At 36.6% G+C, this 27832-nt stretch overlaps 1 protein-coding gene across 1 annotated transcript in view; it reads right to left on the reverse strand.

Moving 5' to 3' along the window:
• Positions 1–27832, reverse strand: part of Satb2 (SATB homeobox 2) — a 168563-nt gene that overhangs the window by 36894 nt on the left and 103837 nt on the right. Inside the window, exons 8-9 of the mRNA XM_047545371.1 lie at positions 16616–16828; positions 12389–12544 (exon numbers count right to left, since the gene is read on the reverse strand). Of these exons, the coding sequence (XP_047401327.1) occupies positions 12389–12544; positions 16616–16828 (369 nt within the window). The remainder of the gene's footprint in view (positions 1–12388; positions 12545–16615; positions 16829–27832) is intronic.

Consider the following 27832-nt stretch of genomic DNA (forward strand, 5'->3'; position numbering starts at 1 on the left):
CATGGTCATGAAAGGAAAGGAAAGACTTAGGAACAGCTGTGGACTAAAGAAAAATAAGGAGGATGAACAATTAAATGCAATGTGGTTCCTGGACAGGTTCCTGGATGTTTGTTAGTACGAAAACAAGAATAAGGTTTTGGTTTTGTTAACAGTATTGAAACCACGTTATTGTCCTACTTTTGATAGCTTCATTATTATCAATAATTATACTATTGTGACATAAGGTGTCAACACTGGGAGAAGCTAGGTAAGGGATATACAGTACTACACAGTTATCCTCTCTGTGCTATTTTTGCAACATTTCTATGAATCTGAATTTAGTTCAAAACAAAAAGAGTTTTAAAATACAGAGGCTACCCAGAAGTTATACAGAAAAATATACATAAAGCCTAAGTAAAATTATGCCAAGAAATTCATGATTAAAACTTTTTTTTAAATTGAAGATAAAAGCTTCAATATCTGAACCAAGAAAAGGAACATAAAAGAGTGCTTCCTTGCCATCAATGGTTAAAGAGTTCCTGACCATTCTATGCATAAGCAAATAGTATTTATTAACATCTCATTTTAGCCATCTCATCAGCCTCTTAAACAAATATATTTCCCTCACTAGAAAAACCAACCCTGACCTCCCTTTCCAACTGCACAGGTGAGGCGACACTCTACCAATCAAGGTACAGTTTGTTTACGAGCCACATGTTCCTGAAAAGTTGAATACCAATATAAATTTACAAAGCAAATCATGTTGTAAATGTATTAGGTCTCCTTACTACTTGAATAAATGTGCCATTAATTCCTTTTGGAGATGAATCATAACTTGATAGTTTATCTTTTAGTAAACTGGTCACCATTAGCAAGTTCCATAAAAAGGCAACCTCTAGTTCACAGTCCAAGAGAATTAGAGGAGGCAACAATAAGAACCACTTGCTCCTGTTTTCTTCATGACCTCATCCCCATCCGTTCCCCTGTTGACCCAGCCACTGCAAATTACTCATGCTCCTTGGAGATGCTTGGAACATTCCCATCTCCATGCTTTTTCCATGTTACTGCCTTGGCTGGATTGTCTCACACCAAAAACTCTGATCCCATGAGATGCTGTACTTCAAGACCCAGTTATTGTGGACTCACCTGACCTCCTTTGAGAATTGTTTCTTCAATCCTGCATGACCCTAATGTTGTGTACTCTCACAATTTGATAATTATTACTGGTAGGGGTAGGCCTGTCTTCATCTCCATCAGAAAAATCAGCTTCCGGACAAGAGTGGAGGACAAAGGTTGTTTTGTTAGCATTTTCAGAGTATGTTTCCTTGCACATAGTAGTTTCCCTACACATGATCATTTGACTGAATTTGAAATTACCAAAGCACATAGGTACTAGCCTAGAAGGATGTTTGTGGCCTCAAATTCAGAGTTATTGTTATAATGGGGCACTAATTTCCAGAAGCAACACTGCTGATGTTTTAAGGTCTGCATCCCCATCTCTAATGTATGGATATGATGAGGAAAATGGGGTGATCCAACACTACCCCTTGTAGAAATTACAAACAGTGAGGACTCTCAGAACATGAATTTAGCTTATGATCTGCTGAGCACTCACTGCCTGTATGCCATGCAACATGTCTGGTGGATTATATATATATATATATTTTTTTTAATATATTTAATATATACATTATATATATTGCTATGTTTTGCCTAAAAGGTTAGTGGAGATCACTGACAAAGTGAATAATTATTGACCATGAAGTTGCTGAGGAAATTCTCAATGAGTGCCGTCATTGAGAAAATGACATCAAAAGTGAACCTTGAGAGATAAAGACAAATTTTATCACATGGGGAAAGGGAGTGATTGAAAACACATGACAGAGATAAAGCTATCAGGTAAAGCAAAAACATGAAAAATTATCATACCCAGGGAATCAGAAGCAACTCTGAGAAGCCAAAGCACAGATTAGAAATGAAGGTAGAGGTCAATTGTAAAGAATACCATACAAAGAAATTTCATCTTAATCTAACAAGCCCTAGGAGTCACTAATGGCATTTTAACTGACATGACAAAGAATTAACTCTTCTTTCTTTCCCTCTTCTGCTTTCTTTCCTCATAACAAAAAGTCCTTGGGGAAAATACAATGCTGAAGTCAAGAATACCACTTATCCTAGTCTAGATATCTCTTCTTTTTTTTCACAATCAAATAGTGTTGCTGGGTATTAACCAGGACCCATAATGGCCTTGTAGTGGTAAAGTACATATTTCATAAATCTCATCCTCTAGGAGTTTTTATTCTAAAAATAGCAGAAATCATAAGCATGAAACTATATTGATCATTTTTTTAAAACTTTTCTCATATTAATCATTATCTTTTCTCTCTCTCTCTCTCTCTCTCTCTCTCTCTTTCTCTCTCTCTCTCTCTCTCTCTCTCTCTGTGTGTATGTGTGTGTGTTGCTGTTGTTGAACATGTAGTAATTTTAAAGCTCCCCTGCATTGAAAATCAATGATGAATGGCAGTATCTATTTTACTTATACAAATTTTTAAAGGTTTTCAATGCTCCAAACAATGTACCCAAAGGCTGAGAATGTTCAAATGACCAGGGAAGTCAATTACAAAACAACAACCTAATTTTAGTTTGAAAACTACCAAATACTAGTTTGAAGCCTAGTTCTAAGTCTTATGTTTAAATGGTACTGAGTGTGTGGGTGGGGGGACAGCAGATGAGAAGAGTGGGGTTCCTGTCCATGGTGCTGAAATGTCACTGTATACAAAGTTCTTTATTTTGCCACAACACAGTTGATCACTCTAACTTCTCCTATTCCTTTTGTCTTTTCTTTAAAAAAAAAAAAAAAAGTTTTATGTTTAACTAATTTTCTAGTTTTAATATTTCATAATAAATACAAACCAACATTAAACACAAATTCATAGCTTACTCTGATTTCCAAAAAATAACTGTCTCTGTTGGGTAAGGCCGTATGTTCCTCAAAGGTGGGACCTTGTCACAGTGCCAACTGTTCCCCTGGATGTGCCTAACACAGAGTTGAAGAGTGGATTCTCATTAATAGTAAGCAGCGCACCCTCTGCCCCTCGAGGAACTCCAGTGAATGAATAAGTCAGCAAATGAACAATTCCTCAGGAGGTTTCTCTCAGCAGAAATGGAAAAGGCCATTTCCTCACCCACATCTTCAATACAGAAAATGTCAGCATATGTAACCAAAAGGAAATGTTTTCTGAGTGTCTTAAAAGAAAATTCATATTATTAACCACAGACAGTTCGCTTTCTCAATGGAAGCACATAAAGTCCCCAAACAAACTTTTGTAACTGTGAAAGGATTTCTCTTCAGCTGGTTGAGATTCTTCTGAAGTGTGAAATGAGCCAGATAATATTCAGCTCTTGTTTCTTAGTCACCGAATTCTCTTTTCATGAATCCAATAAGTGTCTATTAAAACAAATAAACCCTCTAATGATTCAAGATAACCTAATCAAGAAGACTGAAATAGATAAGAGGCTAAGTATAGGGAGACTTGTCAAGGGCTTCAGTGAATCCCCAATGAGGAGGTCACTGAAACCTGAAAAAAGGTATGTGCTGCGCATTTGGTTACAGTTCAAGGTTATTCCTTGAATGTGGTAAGTAAAAATGATCTGCTCCTTTCTTTTTTATTTTCCAAAATTGTGTACTAAGAGCTAAACTGTATTTTCATGGGAACTGATTTTCAGCTGTCTCTGGGCTACCTTAGGCATGTCTCTCACATTTCTATGTATGTGTTTGCAAAGATCGAGTCTGAAATTGGGACTAATGAAAATTTTATTTCAGGACAACTCTTTAACCTCTGTTATAGATGCTCAGGTTAAGAGGGGATTACATAAAATTCTGTTGCCTTCCTCATCATAGCTACATGGTGTGTATATAACTATACAATACTATAGAGATTTAGCATGCCTTACATATATAAATATGTACACATATGCATACATTCATATATGTGTGCACACACACCTGAAAAAGTCATTCATATCTGTCAAAAAAAAAAGGAATAAATGTGCAATCTTATATGCCACCTAATTACTACACACATTAACAGAAAAATGTGCTAGGCTAAAATAGCAAGCAGAAAACACTTAAAATGTTTCCATTCCCTCTCAGTTCAGGTCATTTCCAGCAGGCCTGTCACAGAGCAGTATATACAGCACAAACTTCCTCAAGAACTTATCATAGCCCTAGGTGGAGGTGGGAGGGGGTGAAGGCCATGAGTAAGACTTTTTTGAAAAATCAGAGTTAGGAATAGAGTGAGACAAGCAAGTAACTAGGATCTGAAGGGTGTGGCTCTGAAAGGGTGTGCTCCTGGCATTGGGCATCCTAGGCCCTTGGCTTGTCTTACCCTCGTCTTGGTTCTATAAAAACAAAATGATTTAGTAGTCTCTTCAGCAAAATGGTAGGAACTCTTCATAAGCACCAGATTCTCCATCAAAAGGACCACAGTTTAACTCAATGTCTTCCCAATAGGGTTGGTGAGAGTTTGGAGAGGTGCCTTTAATATGAAAACTGAATTTGCTTCAAAGGTTCCATGAACCGGCAAAAAATCCAACTAGAGATCTCTGCCGTAAAAATGAGCTTAGAACCAGGAAAAAGACTTTAGCGATGGGTTCGAGGAATTTGACATTTTAAGAACTGCATGTAAGTCTGAGATAAGAGGGAAGGTCTGTAAATCCAGCAATTCATGGAGTTAAGGAAGGAGGATACAAGTTAGGAGCCAGCCTGGGTGACTTGGTAAGAACTTGTCTCAAAATGAAAACAGAAAGGGTTGGGAATGTAGTTCAGTGGTAGAGCTACATTCCCTAGTTTTCATCACCAGTGCTTTAAAGAAATTGCATATGAATTCTGTGATTAATTTTCACTGATACCCAGTCAAGCACTTCCATAATGCTAATTTCAGGGAATGAAATAGCAACACAATTAAAGTTAGGGTGGTAAAAAGAACCCTATTCTTCATAATGAGGTTGATACCAAAACTAAAATTCTGTGTGAATTTCTGATAATCCCTCAATAGATTCTAATCCCTTAAAATTATGCTTTTAAGGGAGTTTTAAGGGAGGGAAGACTGAGATTCCCACCTTGATGCTTAGGCATCATTACATTGACCACTCCCTTGTTGTAACATTTGGAATTTTAAGAAATTGCTTTACTGAGAATAACAATTTTCATGTAAACATATTAATTTTTTAAAATTTAAATTTGGCAAACAGCTCTGAATTGTTATATAAGTGCCCCAGTTGACGAGAGTAGAGACAGCTTGATAGGCTGTCAGAGGATTGTATTCCAAAGCAGCTTGCCCAATAGGAAGGGCAGCAACTCAGGCAAGGCCACCTGCCCTACATGATGAAGATGAATGGCAAAATGAACTTATGCGGAGTGAGAATGACACCACCAACTCATCTTATAGTTGGCATCCTATGACCTCTACTTCCTGTCACTCTGTACCATAGAGATCTGGGCAGCCACATTTCATAAATTCACTCTTCTACATAAAAAGCCACACACACACACAAAAGAATTATAATATTGTTAAAATGCATATACTACCCAAAGCAAGAAACAGATTTAATGCAATCTTTTTTTTTTCTTTTTTCTTTTTTTTTTTTTTTGGTGGTGCTAGGGATTGAACTCAGGGCCTTGTGCATGCTAGGCAAGCACTCTACCAACTGAGCCATATCCCCAGTCCCCTTAATGCAATCTTTATCAAAATTCCAATGACATCTTCATAGAGCTAAGAAAAACAATCCTAAAATTTGTTTGTTCATAGTCCCAAATTATTATAGATCTAATGTAATAATCCCTATGAAAATTCCAGTGGTTGGTGCTTGGGTTAATGCATGCTTAGCATACATGAGACCCTGGGTTCAATCTCCAGTGCCAAAAAATAAAACAGGAAAGAAAAAAGAAGAGAAGCTAATTCCAATAACATCTTCAAAGAAATAGGAAAAAAAAAAAAAACTCTAAAATTCATATAGAACCACAAAGAACCCCCAAATATCCAGAACAATACTGAGAAAGAAAAACACAGTTGGAGGCATTGTACTTCCTGATTTAAAATCATATTACAAATCTGTAGTAATCAAAACACCACAGCACTGGCATAAAAACAAACAGACTGATGGAACAGAATTGAGAGTCCAGAAATAAATCCAAACATAAGTGATCAAATAATTTTTTGACCACAGCACCAATAAGACACAAAGGGAAAAGAATAGTCTCTTCTGACCAAATTATGTTATGTGCATGTATGAGTACATAACAAATCTCACTACTATATATAATTAAAATGCACCAATTTAAAAAAAAGACTGAATAATGGTGCTGGGAAAATTGGGTTTCAAACACAAAATAATGAAATTGGACCCTTATCCTATAACATACACAAATAAAAACTCATAATAGGTAAAGACCTGTGCATAAAACCTGAAACTATCACAGTACAAGAAGAGAATGTAGGGGAAATACCTCCTTGTCGTTGGCCTTAACAATGATTTTTTAGCTCAAGCTCAAGGTCCTAAAGCAAAAGTGAATAAATGCGACTAAACAAGATAAAAAGCTTCTGCACAGCAATCAAGAAAGTGAAAATGCAACCTTCAGGGTGGGAAAAAATATTTTCCAACCACATATGTGATAAGAAGTTAATATGCAAAATGTGTAAGGAACACTCACAACTCAATAGCAGAATGATAAATAACTTTGTTAAAAAAAAATGGACAAAGGATCTGAACAGACATTTCTCCAAAGAAGACATAAAAATGGTCAACAGATACATGGAAAGGTGCTCAACATCACTAATCAGAGAAATGCAAATTAAAATCACCATGAAATATCACCGCATACTTTTAGGATGGCTCTTATCAACAAGATGCGAGTTAACAAATCACTGGCAAGGGTGTGAAGCAAAAAGAACCCTAGGACACTGTTGATGGGAGCATGTCTTGATCTAGCAATCATCGAAAATAGCAAGGAGATTCCTAAGAAATTAAAAACAGAACTACTGTATGACCCAGCAATTCCTCTTCTGGAATGTCAAAGAATACAAAATTGAAGGTATGAAAGATGAACAGTACATGGAGAGCTAATGTACAGCATGAGGACTATAGTTAATAACATTGTGATGTACTAGGGACTTCTGGTAAGTGTATTTTAGCTATTCCTGTCACGAAGAAGTAACAATGTTAGATAATAGAAATGTTCGTCTGTTTTCACTATCAAAACCATTTTACTATCTAGGTTTCCATAACATCAAGTTGCAAACCTCAAGTATAACCAATAAAAATTTCTTTAAAAAAATAGAAATAAAATTAAGACTTCAATTTTAAAATGTCTTATTATTAAGATAAGGTCTTATCTTAATTAGAATATAAACACACATGCACAATCCCATGTACCCACATACACACTGGAAGACTCTAAAATACTAAGAGTAACTATCTCTCAATTGTAAAATTATGGGTGATCCATGTTTTTGCCTTCATATTTTTCTTCACCATCTGAATTCTTTATAATGAAGATACAATTACTTATATAATTATAAAACAGATTATTTGTTTAAATAGAAATGTACACAACTAGGTTGTATCTGGGACATTTTTAAGAAGAGATGCAAAAAATAAAAAATTAGTATAGTACCCATGATTTTAGAAAATGTTAGCACATAAATTGAATGTGACATAAACTCAAATAGCAAAGAGCAATAAAGGAAAGAACCACAAACAAAATAATATATCCTTATGTAAAGCTCTTTTATTTTCCTTATGTTAAGCTCTCTTTCTTTCCTTTATTTTTGCTGTATTTAAAAAGAACCTACCAGAGAAACATATTTTAAATCATTTAGCCTGTCAAGTAAATTAGGCCATCAATAAGGATATTTTAGGGAAAAAAAGAAGAATGTTCACAAAATCCAAGCTTATAAACTACATCTAAAACATCTGTAGTCTCCTGTTTAGGAATACAATTCATTATGTCAGGAGTTGAGAATGCAGAATACAATTTTCTTTTTTAAGAAACATAGTGATAAGGCATAATGGCCAGTGCACAAATCTACTTAATCCTAATATATATGAAGCATAGAACCTACTGAAATCCAATTACTATGCAGAACAGTTTCTATATGGAAAATCATATCAAAACTGTACTGGAGGCCAGAAATATACCTCTCTAGCTACGTTGGGGATCACAATTTTGCCTCCTACTCTAGTTTTTGTAGTAGGAAGACAGATTCTCCCATTTCTGACTCTGGTTGTTGCTTCTGCAGTTTGTGAGCCTGGAAAGGTGTGAGTGGCAGAGAGGTAACTTCAGACTGGCAAGAGTCTTAAAATCTGGGTGAAGGTGAGGACATCCTACCAGTGTCATCTTACCAGACAACCTTCTGCATCTCTGTTTGTTCCCAAATCATCCCCTTCCTTTTATCCCAGCAGCCTTGGGGCTGTATCTTTCATTACCAACATCCAGGGCTTACCACCAGGCTATCTCTTTCCCCTTGTTCATACAGAACAGAACAGTGTCTCAGTTTCCCTCTATCTTCCTGATACAGAAATTAAGCACCCACAAGTGCCCTCCTGAACATTTTGTTCACTGGCTTTTTGTTTTTCAAGGAGGGACAGGAAACAGGAATTAAAATAATCCCCCTTCCCATTTCTCCCCCTACTCTATTTTTACCCAAACCTACTAGGAAAGCGGGGTCTTTGAGTGTACAAATAAGGCAGAGTCAGGCTCCTTTTCAAAACCAACTTCAACTGACTTTCAGCATTCTATGCACTAAACAACTGTAATCTATAAAAGAGGATAAAAGGCAAACTATAAGAAAAAAACGAATGTGTCTGGGACGAGGGCAACTGATTCAATTCAAATGAGACTAAAGATGCTATCACAAAATACCTGGGTATCCCTGGAAAAGTGCAGTGGGACATCCCACAGGTTACTGTGTTTTCTCCCTTTTGGATTTCTACTTCCTAGATCACAGGTAATCTAGGTACAGGGAGATTGCCCAAAACTACTGAGGGATGAAGAATTCCTGTGGCCTTCACACTGCATCCTGGGCATTCATTCCCTGGTGGCCCTTTGTACATAAGGGTCAGACTAAAATGATACAAAAAATGTCCTGTACTCATTTACATTATGACTCCTACTAAGGACCCCTCACTCCTATTTCACAGAGAAGTGGCATAATGCAATTCTATCCCATAAAGACCAATAATCTGAATATTCTACAGATAAAAAAGGTAGATAATCTGCAGAATTTACACACATACACACACACACACAGAGCAACTAAACTGATCCTAAATTGAAAACGAAGGAAAAGTTCAAAGTGAAATGTGCTTAAGCATATCTTTCCCTTCAATTTTACTCTTCTTTGACCTCTCTCTCATGAAAGGGGCAAAGGTCAGAGAGGAACTACCTAATAAAATGAGATGATTAACTGGCCTGTCTGTGACAAAGAAGCTGGCTCTGAGCTGCAGGCAGTGGTCTGTGATCCCACACACGCATCCTGACTAACTCATGCACTCAGGAAACACACTTACACTTCCCAGTAATGGGTTTTCACAACCAACTAGTTTGTCACCCTCGTCAATTCCTTTTCTGAATCCCTCCTGTCCCATTGTGCCTGTACCCTACACACTTACAGCTCCCAAGGACAATCTTGGCAGACCACCCTCAATCTTTCTAAAAATTTCCTCCCTTTTTCCTAGTCCTCATTCAAAGCTTCCCGAACGCTCAGGGCAGTGTTCAGTATTATTTTTAATAGCTGATTACAGCAATTCACACCAAGGAGTGAATAAGGTTTAATGGAGGGTTTATTTCTATTTTTAAAACAATTTCTAATGGAAGGGGAAAGTTGCTATGGATATTTGAACTGGGCCTTCGGGGCTCCAAGCCTCCTCTAGTTCACAAGAGCTCCTAATTAAAGGTTTCACTAATTTGACCTCCAGGAGAATGGAAAGCCCTTGAGATGCATTCACCTCCTCAGTCACTCCAAGAACTTCTGATCCTTCCAAAGAAAAGTAATGGAGGGAAGAAAATGAAGGAGAAGAAAACCTTTGTTCTCTCAGTTCTCACAGTACAATGAAGTGGAAGTTATCCCTTGATCATTGCTGCTGGGAGAGGTCAAGTCCCATTATGAGTAATACGTGCGTGTGTGTGTGTGTGTGTGTACACATATATGTTTATATATATGCATATGATATGCACCACATATACCTATGTGCAAGGTATCAAATCATGCAACTGATTTCATTACACTATCAAGTGAATGCTGCTGCTGCTTATAAAATGGAGTGAATATCTTATGCTAAATTGCTTTTGCAACCATCAGTTAAATTCACTTTCTACCATTCAAAAAAAAAAACATAATGTTCGATTTACTTACCTAATTAGCTATTTATAGTAATGATCCCCATTCATAAATGAGACTACTATCTAATGAAAAAAGACAAACTTCCAAGTGTCTTATCCCCACATAGGCTCTACCTCACCTTTCAGCATATGAATCACCAGAACTACAATTTCCTCTGGGTTCTACAAAACCAGGGCTACTGATTTCTTCAGGAGGCATCAAAAAATGTGCTCCTGCCAATTGGCAAACGCAGCTTTCAATCAGCCACCTGAATTATTTTTGGAAATCTGGAGGCAACACTAATTCCAAAAACCATGATGCCAAGTCAACAGGAAGATTACAGGAATTGTGAATCAAGTTCGCAGACTGTGGTCTTCAGTTTTTCTTGAGAGATGCTTCTGAAAGAGGGACTGAGTGAAACTTTGATATTTACATCAAGTCACAACCAAGAGGCAGGTTTGCAAAATCAATTGTGCAGCTTTTATACTCAGTGCACATTTACCACATATGTCCTTTATTACACAGTGGAAAACCATTAAATGCACAGTAGTTTTGCCAAGTGGCATTATGCATTTAACAGCTTTATTCATTTAACAGCTCCAACTCTCATTATATTTTGCCATGTGGTACATGGGATTTTATGCATTTAACAGTTTAAGAAGGCTCTACGGTGTTTTCTTTTCATGTATTTCATACTATGGTTGGACATCACATCTTAGCAAAATGTATTTCACTGATTTCATTGATGGAGAGAGTCAGCGTAATCTGGAAAAATGACTATATCGAAAATGAAAAGGGAAACAAACATTTCGATCCTCTTCAAGTTCCCTGATAGTCTTCTCCTCTCCCTTCATTAACATCTGAAAATAAGTCAGGTTTCTGCAAAACTGCAAGCAAAAAAGGCTAACCCTAAAACAATACAATTAGTCTAAATATACTATTTCTCATTTTTAAAACAGTATTTATTGAACACCTTTTTGCTAAGTAGAAATCTAATATTCAGTAACTTTCTCTACAGCACACACCAAAAGATCTGTTAGGGAGATGATGAGCAATTTTACCATTTACATATGGAGGGATAAAAACATTTGTCATACAAAGCCACAAAGGAAATCAAGATCAAAATCAAAGGCATCTCAAGATTATGCCTTAAATATCTTTTGTTTCCTTCACCATATATTAATGGTTTATCTTAGGGATTAAAAAGTGAGGTCCTCAAACTAACTTAGGATTCTAGGAATAGGCAGTAGTTGCCCCTTTAAACAAATTGAAGCAGATAGTAGATCCCGTCAACTGTTGCTGCTTTCAGAAATGAAAAACCTAAGCATCTGTCTGCTCATTTCCCCTGAGCATTACATTCCCCACAATTCCAACACCCTGAAAAATTTTACTGGATAAGCTTCTATGTTTTTCTGTTAAAAGATTTTAGCACTTACTCTGGATCCCTCCACGTGTGTTTTCTCCTGGAAAAACAACTGTATTCTGTACATAAAAGGAACACCTGACAATCACAACGTGTCTCTGGGGCTGGGGAAAGTGGTTATTATAGCCAAGTCAGCCCTTTCCCTATGGGAATAAGAAAGGTGATGAGACCTGGCTAAACTCGGTCTCCAGGAACGTACTGTTATGTTCATTTAAGGTTTTGTTAAAAAAGAAAGAAAGAAAAAATAATAAAGAAAAGAAAATTATAAAAAAAAAAAAAAAAAAAAAAAAAAAAAACAGAAAAGTAGAATAAAGAAAAGAAAAAAAAAGGTGCATAGCCGTACTTAGAATAAGGGGACAAATCACTAGGACTGATTCTTGAAATTAAAAAATCCTTTAAAATAAAAAGGCTGGGTTTGAGCTTAATCTGTATTTGAACTCCAGTGGGAGTAGAAGCAAACGGAAGAACAAGAGGCGGAACATGACAGGTTCCCTGGGGATTATTATTGTTATTATTATTATAGGAACAGATGTATTTTTATTGGTGGGAGGAGGAGAAAGGTTTAATTCCAGCCCTCAATTTTGCTCTTTTAAAAACCACTCACCTGACTTTTATTTGCAGCCACTTTGGCGAACAGGGCTTGGGACACCTTGGCCCTTTTCATCTCTTGTTGGATCTCGTCATAAATGGCAGCTGTGATGTTGACGTTGGCGCCGTCCACCTTAATAGGGAGGTCTGTTGTCGGTGTCGAGGTTTTGGCCTACCAAGAGACCATGAAAATAATAATTTAAAAAGTGCTGCATTCAGCCCAGCCATCTGTGCAGAAATTATCAAAGGATTTCAGTCAGCTGATGCCAAACTGCATTAGCTACAGAGGGACACTTCCTGTCCATTATTCTAATCAGGTTAATTGTGATTGGAAATAATTGCAGTGCATTCCTATAGGACATGCAGAATCCTGTCAACTCTGTTCTCTCCCTTACAGTATCCTAGATGGTTCCCAGGTAGGATGGCAACCCTGGGCATCAAATATATGCAATCATCTATTGTACAACGAACATGCAGAACACACACACCTTTTTCTTTCTAAAAATGGCACACCTTGCAGGAACAGCCAATTCTTCCAGAAAAAATGAGTAAATGGGTAGAGGTCTCTAAATAATAAATTATTACTCAATTTAATGCACTCCCTTGAGTCTCTCTCATTCTTTATTAAAGCTTTACGTATGTCATTTGAGTACGTATGGTTTCCCATCATTATCATCATTATGCTACCCAGACAGTCACCTAATTTCACCTAGGAAATCAGTGGAAATGAAACAAAATTTCATTTCATAAAACTAGGCTTCAGAATGCCTTTGATGTGCCGTTTTCATTTTCTTAAACTCATATTGCAGTTTTATGTATTCTGCCGTGCTCGTTTTAATTGAATGATTTCCCATCAGCTTCAGAGACAAATGAAGGACAATTCAGAAGGTGTCTGTACTTCGTGGGGTTAGGAAAATCCTAAAACATTGCAATCTACTTGAGTCAAAGACTATGAGAGGATTTGCTTAGTCTGGGCCCTAAAATGCTTTGTGGGTGTCTAACGAGACACCTGAGTCATCATCTTAGAACCTCTGGCAGCAGGAATCAAGGACAAGTTGGACCTTATCCTTGGCCACATGAATGGCTCTTACTATTTTCTTCTTTTGGGATGCCTTCACCCTAGAATCCCAAACCAATCGAGCTGCCTCCAAATCACAACTTTCCCTCTGTGGATGCCCTGTGAGCCCTCCACTAGGCCGAGCAGCATGCTGGTTGGGAGAAAGATGGGGCATGTAGTCTGGACACCATGCAATCATTTGCAAGGGTGTGTTGAAGTCACACTCAATGCCCTAAGTTTTCATGAAGGTTTTGCTTCCCAAGAGTGCTCAGGGGCTTCTGTCATTCTCCTTTGGTCTCCCTATCTCATACTATTTTCTAGTTACTGCCAAGTAATCGTAAGTATAATGTATGGGATTCTCTTTGTGTGCCAGGCATTCTACAAAGTGTTTTAGCTTTGTTATCTCATTTAATTCTTGTAAGAATTCAATAAGTTAGGCATCATCATTTTCATTTTGCAGATGAAGAAATTGAAATAAAGGAGGATGTTTAACTTGCCAAAGGACATGCAGCAGTCAATGAAGGAACCACATCCTGAATGAAATCTTTCAGACTCTGAAGCAAAGGTTGGGACCACTGTGCTACACTGCTTCCCAAATCCCCAGTTCACATGGAGTGCTGGGCTTACAGGTATCCTCTTCCCTGCAGGTATGGGACCATCTCATAATAATTCAATCCTTTGTAAGTTTTTCAAGTAACTCCTTTTCTTCTCAAATTTTCTAATTAACCTACAGTGCTTTCCCTTTTAAGTGAATATTTTAGCAAATAATTTCTGCATTTCTCAACTGTTTTCATTAGCTTCCCCAACACTCTCCTCTTACTAGACTAGTCAAATCTTCTCTAGAACTCCAAGAGCTAAAACAAAAAATCCCTTGAGTTACTACAATATACTGTTAAGAATTCAGGTTCTAGAAACAGAGTAATTGAAGTTCAAATGCTAACTCTACCACTTAGCCACATGACCTTATACAAGTTATTTCACTATACAGACCTGTTTCCTCATCTGTAAAATGGAATCAACAGCACAAAAGAGTGATGACAGAATTCATGCAAAATGTTTACAATACTTGATACATGGGTACTTAACAAATGATCATTCTTAACCTTGTATGGATGTTTTGTTATTATTAAGTATACTGAGCAATAGTAGCCAATTGAATTATGAGAAGAGACTCAGGAGGCTTAATTCCAAATTTGAAATTTCTTCAATTTGTTGTTAAACTACTAATAAAGTTTTGGTGGAGTCAGGAAAATAATCCACATAAGGTCACCTGAGAGTATGAGCTGCTGACTCACACCAAAGGTTGTCAGTGGCTACACCCCTATGCTGTTCTCAAAATAAAATCTTTATCATACAATGGATCTTTAATATTCAGATATGTCTGTGAAGAATTTTAAGCAAGTAGGTATTCATGAAATATTTTAAAAGACTTTAATATCTTCAGTTCCATGACTATACTGTTTGAATATTTCATATTTATTTTCTGAAATCTCAAAACCTTGAAACTGAATGATCAGTTTCCTACATTGATCCCTAAAGGGCTCCTTTGTCTAGGAATTTTCAAGATGGGATTCTGTTGAAAAATAGCAAAATACTGTCACTAATTGTATGGCCTTGTAAGTTTGGTCAGGTAAGGAAGGTTTCAAGTCTTTGGAAAGGTGCCTAAGAGAGAATTTTGCTTAAAAAAAAATTACAAAGAAACTAAAAAAAAAAAAAAAAAACAAGATCTGTGCTATTTTCTAACAAGTAGAAGTGATTTTTCCAGGACGAGCATTAGGTGGACATGAGTCTGGCTAGGGTCACCAATAATAATTTATTGGGCTTCAAAAGTGGCAAAAATACTGGTGAATTTCACAGAAGTAAATATTAGTGCAAATTAACAACTTGCCCAACTTAATAGCTCAATATTTAAGTCCCAAATTAAAAAATAAATAAATAAATAAGAAGGTTTGGTTATATTCACCCAAAGTAAGCAGTCAAGGGACTTATTTTTGGTTGAACAGTAACTAAAACTCATAATTCAGTAAAGACTAAAGTGTAAATAATACCATTGGGCAATGCATGATATAAAATGAGCTTAAATTAAAAACCTATTGCACAGTGAAAAATATAAAAAGTCAAAATGTGTGAAAAAATTGATGTATTTGAAAAAATTCAACTATTTCTACTAGAGTAAAATTCTGATTCTATGTTAACCAGCTCCTTGGAATTTATCAAAAAACAAACTCATTAACAACAAAAACAAAAAGCAAAACAATCTCCAGTTTTTGAAGAACCCAATTTTCACTTTTGTACAACTGTGTACATGTTAAATATTAGTCCTGAAAACCACCATCAGACAGAACTTGCAAAAATAATAGTAATAGTGAATGGGATGACTCTATCATAAATCGATTTGGTAAAAGCTTAGAGGAAATAGGGACTAGACTAGAGATGAGCAGGCTCAGATCTGAGTTGGCAATGATCCCTGGCTACCTTGGGGTAGGAGCTTTAAAGTGCACTACCTTAGGAGATGTCTACATCTTCAGCAGGGCCTAAGCACAGAGTACTTCAAAAGTGTGAGAGAAAGAATGGAAGTCACCAAATTCTATGAGATCATCCCAGGAAGGAAAATAATTAAGGCCTACCTTTCCCCTGTCATTTTGTATGGGACCTTTGAGTGATACACCTACTGTTCTGATCTAGCCTCTGTATTTGCATGCCTTCCTTACACATAGGTGTTCCCCAGTTTGTAATTTTTGAACTGCATACTTTTTGAATTGCCTAAAGCAGTACTTGAACTACTCTCTGCCCTCTGTCCTTAACCACCCCCCCATCCCATTTAAATAAACATATAATTTAAGGAAAACAATGGTCTTGCCATACAAACTCAACTTCCCTGCCCCTTTCATCCAAAACTAAGCAGTTATGTACAGACAATCTAGAGTCTACCCCTCCACCTGTACCTGCCTACACCATCCACCCACCATGTTTGTAAGAATGGGACTTTCCTAAAGGGATGGAAATGGCATACCAAATAGTGTGGGATTACCACTAGTACATGGCTAGAGGTCATATCCTTTGGCCAACATATTTAGTGGCTTAAGAAATCCTTGAATGATGTCGCTGGGTAGTTCTTAAAGAAAAACACAACATCAATGAAGCAAGATGTTTCCAAGTAAAAAGTGAGTGGAGCAAATCTCTCACCTGAGGGGTTCGGGAGGAGCTGGGACTGCTAGAGGCCGATGAGACCATGCTCACATTGGGGTTCATGCTCCGCTCCCGCTCATCCTGGTAAATGCGATCCCGCTCCACTTCCGGAAGATTGAGGAAATTCTGCATTGCCCTCAGATTCACTAAAAGAGACTGAGAGGCTGTCCTAGGGTCTTCTTCCTTACGCAGAATCTCGGACAACAATCCCTGATTAAATTGGAAAAAAGAAAATAGGTTGAGTTATATCTGCAGGTGTGTGTGTTTCCATCTTCGTCCCTGCTCCTCTTTGGTGTGACCAGCTGCCTGTGATGTCAGGAACCTTAGTCTAATTCCTTAGGGTTCTCCAGGCAGAAAGATCTTGTGGGGATGCGCTTGGCTTCCGGGGCCTGTATCTTATTTTAGGACCATTCTATTCTGACACTTCATCCTCACTGTAATAATCATCGATGCACAGAGATGCCACCTAGCAAGGTAGGCGCTTGGGATGAATTGTGAAACTGCAATTACCACCAGGTGCCTCCTACAAGTATTTCAGGAACTGTTAGAACTCTCTCTGCTTGAAACTGGGAACACTTGGCAGTCCTGCTCAGCTTTACAAATCTGCCAAGTTTGGTAAATTTAGTTCCGACATTTAAACAGCATGGGAGATTTACATCGATTTAAAAAAAAAAAAAATTGGCTGAATTTCTGTGTGACCGGCCACTGTTTTCAATATAGATGTTTCTTATGGTGAGAGAGAGAGAGAGAGAGAGAGAAAGTGGCTATAACTTGTGTTAATCCCCTGATAACTTCCCAGTTCACATTCACAGACAATAGTTATCCTTGCATATGTACTAAAGGGCATCTAAACCTTTTTATGGGATGCCCTCATGGGGGAAGCCCTAATTCCACCATTAAAGCAATGAAAATGTGGTCACATACAGTAAGGAAACAGAGCACACTTTAATTGCAGTTGTGTATAGAATACCATGGTGGGTTCAGATACTTTGAGTGTGTGACTCATACAAATAGCAAGCTTTAAGTAGGAAATTAGTGTTTTTGCATGCTCTAAGGATAGAGAAGTCACAAAGAAAAGTAAAATGTTGACAAGACTAAAGTAAAATGAACTCGGAGCAGAAGACCTAAGTTGGAACATTATAGCATTTTGGGCAGATGCAGAACCACTTCCATTCTGCACACTTGTTGGATTTTATGTTCCCAGCTAATATCCCTTCTCAGGACAGTATGAGATCAGGGTTTAGGACCATCCCCCAGGAAGAGCTGAGATGTTAATCCTATATATTAGAACAGATGGGGCAACCCCAAATCATAGAAAGTCACTTCTATGAACTGTAGTAAAGTGGTACTGATGCCAAAGACAAGTCTACTGAGGTGAATTAATGTCAAGGCAACACTATCAGATTTCTAGCACATGACTTAAACAGTAAAGGGCATCAGATGCAAGGGGAATATGTAATCTCTGGTTGGCCAGAAATCTACAGGGTAAGATAAACATTTTGAAATAAAGTAATTCATTATAATAGAGTGAAGCAAATGCCTCTTATAGGATGGTCCATCAAGCAGTTATCATCACTGTGAGGAAGTAATCACTCCTCAAAACATCACATAAGACAATTTATACTATAAGGAACCTAATAGTGACATGTCATCTCATAGTTCTACAACTTGAATGTCATGTTACTTTCGTTAGAGGAGGACTCTTTAATATTTTAGAGAAAAGCATACACAATCATGACTAGAGAGCACTCTGCATATGTTTGTGGGGAATGCGCACATGTGCATGCATTACACACAGGGAGGTCAGAATGGGAATAAGAATAAAATATGTCACACAAAGAAGCTAGAAGAAATGCTATTGTGTGTGTGCATATGTGTGTGCTTGCGAGTGTGTGCATGCTCATGTATGCTCAAGGAAAGAACAAGACAGGATATGTACATAAAAAATACCCTACTGGTAAAATGATTCTAAGAAAAAACAGATTGCTTTTCATGCTTTTAGAAGCAACAAGTAAGACATTTGTCTTCCAGAAAATGTTATGCAATCTATGAATTGATTCTCTTTCCGAAATTAAGTCAGTCTGCCTTAAGTTATCCTACTTTCTACTTGCACTGAGCAACCTGAAATATTCATAATGGATTTGTTTCAAGGCACACACACACAAAAATCTCTAAATTAATATGTGCAGAGAAGCAAATGGGAAGGGGATTTGAAATCACTACCAAATTCCAATATCAGTAAGACACTAAGATTGATATTTTCTGAGCTTTCTTTAATAATGAATCATGTATAAAAAGAATGAGTTGGTTTTCCTCTCCCTTCTCCTCCCCACCCTTTCTCCATTGGAACTAACTTTAGTATTTTAATAAATCTCAAAATACTAAAATTAGGAGGAGTTTGAGGATCAACATGGATATATTCTTTAAGATAGCTATTATGATTATAATTCAACTTATTGCAAAGGCAAAGTTTAACTTATTCTTCCTCCATGAACTTATTTTACAAGTTATAGTGTATACTACTATAAAAAATTTTTTCAAACAAAATAATGACATAACAAAAATTATTGTTCTAGTGGCTCAAGATTATGTTTATTGACTCCTCATCAATAAAAAGATTATTCAAAAGCACAGTGTTTTTGTTTAATTTTTTTTCTTTTGCTTTGAAACTGTTTAGATACCTCCTTTAACTTTTTTACAGGATTGACAAACTTATGAGGAAATTAATCCATCTCTAAGGAAAATGCAGACAAAGCACCCTGAGAATGAATGCTTGTCAGCATCCTTTCCAAAATGAAAGAGGCACAATATTTGTATTTTAAGTGGCTCGTGGAATACTCTGCTGCCTCTGGTTAATTTACCTAATTATAGATAAAGTCTCAAACCGACAAGGTAGCCAGTGCCACCTCTGTATATCACCTCCAGAGAATTAGAACACTGTACCAAATTATTCACTTAAACTCTCATTTGAGTAGCCATGATCCCGAAGTGGATTCTTTTTTACCTCAAACATTTTCAATAGCAAGTGGCTTACTAGCGAGCACAAAAAGTACTTTTGTGGTTTTGTTCGGTCTTTTTCACTTTGGTTATTTATGTGCTTTTAACTATCTTGAACTATGATTTTTAAAAATGTAGTCCGTACTCTGCAGGCTCAGAATTTATTGAAGTGAATTTAGTTAGTTGAAAATCATAGGAGGGTGGGGGCGGTAGTGGGGAGGGAATCACAAAAAAGTCTATAGCCTAACTCGCATATATACCACAAATCACCCCATCTCATTTTCAAGAAAAGTAAATGTTTATCATATTGAAACTGTCTCAAATAGAACATAAATTAATAATTTATCTCACATAAATATTTCCAAAGCCCTTGCCACTATGTCATCTGGCATTTTAATTATCAGCCAGCCAGGCAGGAGGTGTCACTTGGACATGGCCATTATGCAGCCTGAGACACAGAAAATGTGGTATGGCACCTGGGCACTGAAAAAAGATGTACTTTTATGAATAGAAAGGTCATGAATATTGAGAATGTGCAAATGGAGGGAAATTAATAAATTAACCAGGATATTGCTTATTAAACTTTCATATCAGTAATCATATTAAAACATATTACAAGTACTGAGTAAAGTGGCCATTAAATATTTTCTTCCTTGTAGGCAACAGAGCCTTCCCCAGGGAGTCATAACAATTTCCTCCATGGTGTTAGCTGAGGTTATGTAAGACCATGAAACATGGTAAATGCAAGGAGCAGAAAGAAGATTGGCACAAGGGGAGACCCTCCAAAAAAGTTCTTGGGATACAAGTCAAATGAAAAAGAAAAGAGTCAGGCAAAGAGAACCTCAAATTGGTCTTTTCCCTGTTCTATTAGTAGAGAATTTTGCAAGCTTCATATCATTTCCAGCACCAGCAAAGAACATACAAGTTTGGCAGAATACTCATTAAAATCAAAATAATTCCAAGTACAAAATGCAACAGAACAATAAAATGCAATCCAACTTGCTTGTTAACATGGGCCATCTTCACACACAAAGAATTTGAGTTAATTTTCTAAATGAAAAATTCACATCCTTAATTTCTGGTATTTTAAAATATCTTTGTAACACATTAAATGACCTTACATTTTCTAAATCTGTTCTTTCTGTTGATGTACTTTCGATTTCCTTACTTCTTCAGTAATTTACATAGTTCGTCCCAAATTGTTAGTGTGCATGATACATGCTAATACTCAAACAAGTTTGGGAAACATTACCATAACTGGCTCTATAAAATTTGCTTCCAAGTTTCTTCACTAGCCCTTGTCACCTTCTCTGAAATGGCTGATAAAACAGTTTAGATGGGCCTTTAATACTGCAAGAGAACACATTCAAACCCAGAGCAAATTCCAGGAATGCTGAGCCTGAATCCCTCAGAGGTCCCCAGGCCACTCCAGGGCTGGCTGCAAAAATTAAAGTCATTACTGACCTGACTAAATTTCAGCAGATATCCTTTCATGGTTCTCAAATATTTGCTGCTTCTCTAGGGCTGGGATATATCTCTCACAGAAAATCGAGGAGGACTCTAAACCCAATATCTACCATTGATTATCTTGGAAACCCCTACATTCAATACACTTAGTCTCAAAGAATGACAGATCATGCCATTAATTAAGTTCTTACTTATGGTACAAAACCCTGAGAGGGATGAGAAGATTAATAAGAGATGGATTCTGCTCCCAAAAAGTTGAGTATATGGTGGGGGGAAGGTTTTATGGTAGTACCATGGAAAGATGACAAGTGTCATAACCATGAGATAAAACCAGGACCATCTCGGTTCAAAGAAGGAAGAAAGCACTTCCAACAGCAGGGCCCAGGGAAATCTTTTTGGAAGAGATGAGATATAACTTAGCTGGGACTTTAAAATGCATGCAATGCCTGGGTAAAGAGATAATGGTGAGACCAAGCAAAGGGGAAGGCAAGGGACCCACAGCAACAAAACATTTGAGGAAAAAGAAGGAGCAAGCCTTTTTCAGAATATTAAAAGAAATCTGTTTCTTTAAAGCTTAAAAATAAGAAGTACAAAAACTGATAAAGTGATAGAAGACATTCTGAAGTAAAAATAATACAGTCCATGTTAATATAATTCTGAACTACTGGAGTATATACAAGCTAACCATCAAACATTACCCCCCAAAATGAAGTGATATTAGATAATCTGTTCAGCCTTTTTGTCACCTGCAACAAATTAGGCTTTCAATATGCAAAACATCTTCCTTCCAGAAAAACAAATGATCATGATTCCACTTAATTGTAATTTAATGAGGCATAATTTATTTTTTAAAGTGATATACACCAGGTGTGTACAGAGGAAAGTGGCCCAGCCAAGCCCCAGTGCTTCTCTTTGAAAAAGAATCAAACTAGCTGGAGACTGTTTTCATTTCTATAAATTATGTTTCGGTTTGTGGTAGTTGAAGTGGGAGATAAAAAGGGTAACTTGCAATGTTCACTTATTATAACATGTACCTTTGAGGTAACTCAATCCAAAAAAAAAAAATTCTTATCATATAAAGCAAATAGTCTAAAATTGTTGAGTTCTAATCTGAATAAAGGTAGACATTAAAATAGCACATAAACCCCAAAGAGAGTTTACATGTACTGCCAATGACTATGCTAAAAGTAAAATCATACACTTAGCTCTTCTTTAGAAACACTTAAGTTGGTAATAATAGAGAAAATAAGTCCTATCCATTCATATTTATTAATTCTGGGACATGTGAATAAATTACATAAGGTATTTAATGACAATTCTCTTCAGAAATCAAATTGCATCTCTTTACAAATGCAAGGCTCAAAAATGTATTATATAGTTGTGAGTCTGAAAATGTATTTGAGTTCATAATTACATACTGCCTGAAACAAATGGTATCATACATAACCAACCAGCAAGGCTTAAAAACCACATATACTCCCTTTTTGCAGATTTGGGCACTTACATGGGCCAACCCTCCATCGTGCCCCTAAGTATAACCTGCCTAACATATATTTTCCTTGGAGTGCAAATAAAAATAAAGGAAGGAAGGGAGGTAGGGAGGGAAGTAGGGAGAAAAGAAAGACAGATCCCCTCCACATTCCTCATATTTCACTCTCCCTTTTCATGCTTACTTGTTAACCTTAATTTTCATGAACTTCTGGAATTTGTCCAGATGACATGACAGCAAAAAAACTGGTATCCTCTTAAGAAGCCAGGTAATGCCAAATCCCAGCCTAATTGCACAAAATGAACTCTCACATTTTGGTGGTTAATTCAGACTTAGTGGAAGCAGTGAGGTCAGTGGCACAGCTATAGAGCCTACTAGCATCCTACCACCTGAAACTGACGTAACAAAATCGCTTCCCTCCTAATCTTCAGTCTCATTTCCTTCTAGATACTCCTGAGGCATTTTTCCCTGTTTGTGAATATAAACAGGTTTCCCTGGGTCCCATATTCATAATCTACAACTCCACTACAAATCTGGCTGCAGAAATTCATTTGTGTAATGCTAAAAATTCTCACCCCACTCCCTGCCCCCCAGAGCCCTGCTTAGCCATGAAGCCTTTAGTACTTTGTCTGATTTGAATAAAAGGTATACAGGGCACAACAATGACAATTTGATTTTTATTATTAAAAATGATGTGTTAAATCCTCAAAGAAAATGTTGTTATTGCATTAGTTTAATAAAACCTCTCTTTTATTACAATATTTCTTTATTAGGAAAGACAGCCTATGCATGTGGCATTTTTGTAGGATGGGGTGGATAGAATTGAGTATCTACAGGGAATGAATGTACTCTGCAAATATAAATGCATATACAAAAGTAACACTTGCAGGCAAATGTTACTGTAGACATAAATTTTTCAAAGTGCTGAAAGACCAGGACATATGTGTATGTGTACCTCCACTCCAGTTGGGTATTCTTTCTCCCTCCTTTGGACAAAGATAGCACAAAAGCATTGATGCTCTCTCAGTTATGAGACTTACTGTCTTTTATATTTGCCACCATAAAAGTCTTCTTCCTACAGTCATATCTTACAATTCTGGCAGGAGAATCTACACACTTCGCACTTAGTGATTAGTTGTTGATATATAGGAATCTAGGGCTCTAAGAAGGCACTGAATGTTTAGTTTTACATTTCTGGGATGGAGAGTCCTATCTTGGCAGGCTACATATCGAAAGACTGACTCACATTATTCCCAAGAGCTTTCTATTCAGCCTATTGAGCCATAATTGAAACTGAAATTTTGAGTCATGCAAACTGCTCTTTAAAACAAATATTCCATGTACCCCAAGTCTGCAATTTATTAAACAAAACACTTATCTCATAGACAGCTTTCTTCCCAGAGCATGAAATAAAACTTCACATGTGGAACCTGACACATCAGAACATAGTAAGCATGCAACAAAAAGTGAACGGCTACAGCAGAACATGCTTGAAGCCAAAGCAGTCTGTGCTTTATTCCAGGCAATTCCTTGTGCAAATCAGACTTGAGCTCGTACAATGGAGGATCTTGGCCAAAACCTAATTTCTGGCAAGTTAACTATTTTCAACCTACCTAATCTATGCAACAGTAGACATTCTTAGCTAAACAGTCCCATCTCATTTTCCTCCTTATCACTTCCTCCTCATTGTCTTTAAGAAGTGTTAGGTCCTGGAATGGGGGCTATGCACAATCTGAGTCAAATTTTCTAAACACATTAGCATCAAAAAAGTGAAAGCAAACAGAGAAATGAACAGGTTCCCTTTGGAAACATTTTACCAGTGGTGTTCTCAGCTCTGGGCACATACATGGTTTCTACTCACACTTCAAGTACCTGGCACCAGGGCTGTTTCATTCACAAAGTTCTGGGCCCTGGTTATTCCTAGTTTCCATGAGTCTTCTGTGAAACAACTGTTGGCACCCTGCCCAAAAAATTTACTAGCTTTGGCTACTTTGTCAAAACATTGGCAAAAATAGTACTTCCCAAAAACAAAACAAATCAAAAAAATACATTTATTGAATATTTATATATCAAATATATCAGATGCCTTTAGATATAAGTAAAGCATTCTATTAGCACAAGCTGATTGTCCTGAAATAGTTATAAAACATTATCCCTTCCTGCTGAAATATTTCTGCATTAACTTCAATTGCCTCCAGGGTCAAAAGCACCTGTTCTTACATAGCACATGGAACACATCACAGTACTTACTACACCACAAAAGGATTTCTGGTTCAAAAGACTGCTTATTGCTCATACTGCCTTGAAAAAGGAATTGTGTCTTTCCTCTGCCACTCTATGATAGCAGAAATTATTAAGAAAAAATTAGTTGTGAGTCTGAGCTTAGAATTCAGGCTTCCTTGGTTAAAAATTGGACTCTAATTGGACAACAATCAATTAATCTCCCTAAGGCACAGTTTTCTTGCCTATAAATCAGGGATAATTCGATGTTCCTCATGGGCTCCCTATAGAGGTTATATGAGTACACGATATGTATTAAAAGTTCAAAAAATGCCAGCCATCATTATGATGCCTAACATAGTCTCTGAATACTTAATATTTGTTAAATGAGAGAATAGACATATAACACGTTCTTATTTTAAATGTTCAACTTTAAATGTTCAAGTCAATTCTGTTATATTTTGTTAAATGTCTGCTCACACACAAGGTAAAAATTATAACAATAACTTTTAGGATGTGGAATAATTAAAATTATTTGGCTAAAGTCTCCTCTAGAGGAAAAGCTAATAAATTATATAAAGTGAAATGACCATATAGATATTTCAGATAGCACTAAACTATTCATTTTATATTTCGGAAAAGTAAAACAACTTTCATTCTCTAAGTAACTGAAATAATTTAAAATAGGTCTTAATCTGGATCATTTAAACATGGGTCATAATTATTAGTAGACCATGAAGTTAATTTAGCAGATCAAAACAAACTTTTCATAATTAACTGGAATTAAGAAAACTAGAAAGTACCAGAATGTTTCAAATATGGTGTGAATATTGTTTCAGGAAGATCTCTTTTTTTTTTTTTTTTCTTTCATGGAGTCTTTGCTTTAGAAATGTATACATAGATAGAGCCAGAGATTAACACAGATACACACGTGCACATGCGTGTGTATGTGCCAGCCATTACGTATAAAGCACTTCTTGTAGGCACCACAGTAAGAGAAGTCTGAAAGTATATGAATAGTCTGTATTGGTAAATTAGTCACAAAACTTGTAGGTAAAATTGAAACAACCTGGTAATTTCCAATTCATTTCAAATGGATATGGTTATATTTATCTCGCAGTATTTCTAGCCTTTAAACTTAATTCTCTTTATTTGAATAAACATGCACTTGACCCCAAGTCAAACAGTCATCATTTCAATAAATGTCTACAAAAGGAAACTGTATATGTTCTTCTATTGCTTTCAATAAGCAATGGAGAAAAGTATGTAAGTAATGAGACCTAAAGCTAATGTTTCCTTGTATTTCCTTTATGAAAATTATACTTTAATTATAAAACATCACCCAGGACATGGGGAGACTGGTTAAATAATACAGTAGTAGAGCTTCACACTAATAGCCCAGGATTCCATTAAAACATACTCACTAGAGGCAAAAGAAAGCCTTACTGAGGACAGAGTCCCCACCTGCAAGAAATGAGTCTGTGATTTCTTTTTGTAAAATGATGGGAAAAACTTAGAAAACTATCACCAAAAGGGAGTGGGTCTTTTTCCCTAAAAAATGGAGACAGCTGAATTTTCTATAATTAATCCAGTGACTCATTAACTTTTATGGACTCTGCACACTGATTAGGGGCAAAAGCAATAGATAGAATAGTAGACCACCAAATTTGCTTCCTCTGATTCTTTGGCTTGAGTTTTGTGAAGGAGGGAAGAAAAAAGAATATTTCCATTTCCTATTATACACAAGTTTCTATTTCAGGTAGATTTAGGAGTAGGAATTGAGTTGTATAGTTTGATAGGTGCCAAATCAACCTTTCCTTTACCCAAAAAGCACAAAGTCAGTTTCCCCAAGTCTGAATACATTAGCCCTTCGATCTAACTAATCCTTGTTGTTTTTTGACTGAGATTGGCCAAAGGTGCTAATTTATATGTAAAGGAGGAACCAAAGTGAACCTGCTACCCAGAGGGCCACCCTCAAGCTACCAAATAACTTTTGAGACACTGCTATCTTGGGAGATATTAATATTATTACAATCTTTACATCTATGAATTCAAGCCAGTGATTCTGAAATGAAAGATTGTTTATTTTATGAAGCAAGCAGGGCCATCTCTTCCTACTTTATTAATTTAATGTTCTGAAGTCAAAAGAGGGTATATTATTTACTTTGAAACTCAATAACATGTTCATGCCTGATCTGCAGCATTTCATATTTACAACCCATCTTTCAGTGGATGGACTTCCTTTTTCTCACAGATTTCCTTGCCATTTTATAACCAACTCACTGAACCATGGAGTCAAGACCCCTAGATTTACATTGTGTCCCATTACTCTATGACTTGTGGAGTGCCCGTATCTCTATTGGACACCGAGAAATAATGATGACTGAGACCAGATGTTGGCTGACAAAGAATTCTGAATATCTTGGAGGTCAAGTAATCTACAAATACAAACTGTATGTGTAATTAAACTGTGCATATCTTTGGTTAACAATATGTATAAATCAAACAAAGAAATTGAAAAACAAATCTTGTCCCCCCACAAAGAAATGAATTGTAACACACTAAAACTCAGATGTACAAATATTTAGATTGCCAAGATTTTAATTTTGTCACCACACATCTCTAACTGTGTTACTTCAAAACATAATGTTTAGCAAATCCTTAGACATTTTAACCTTAATAATTTGGGATGTGCATGTACTATAAACATTGTGTCAATAAAGCATAAAAGAAAAATCCATGTCATCTCACATGAAGACGTTTACACTTCTAGCAGTTGACCTTACTGCCAATGTTTCTGATACATCATTCAATCTAATTTTCCAATTCGCTGAAAACATTCTCCAGTTGCTAAGTGACTTCATAAATTGTATTTATGACCCTGGTCTTAAGTTTCTTCAAATGATGTGGCTTTGATGAGTAAACTGCAGATTTTCTGCAAAGTCTCATAAAAAATAAAAAGTAGTCAAACGAGGACAGGTCAACCAAATGAGTTCCCGAGGGGTTTTCAGAATCCTGTTCTCTATCAGATAAGACCAGGG

Source organism: Sciurus carolinensis, chromosome 3, assembly GCF_902686445.1.
Source record: "Sciurus carolinensis chromosome 3, mSciCar1.2, whole genome shotgun sequence".
NCBI lineage: Eukaryota > Metazoa > Chordata > Mammalia > Rodentia > Sciuridae > Sciurus > Sciurus carolinensis.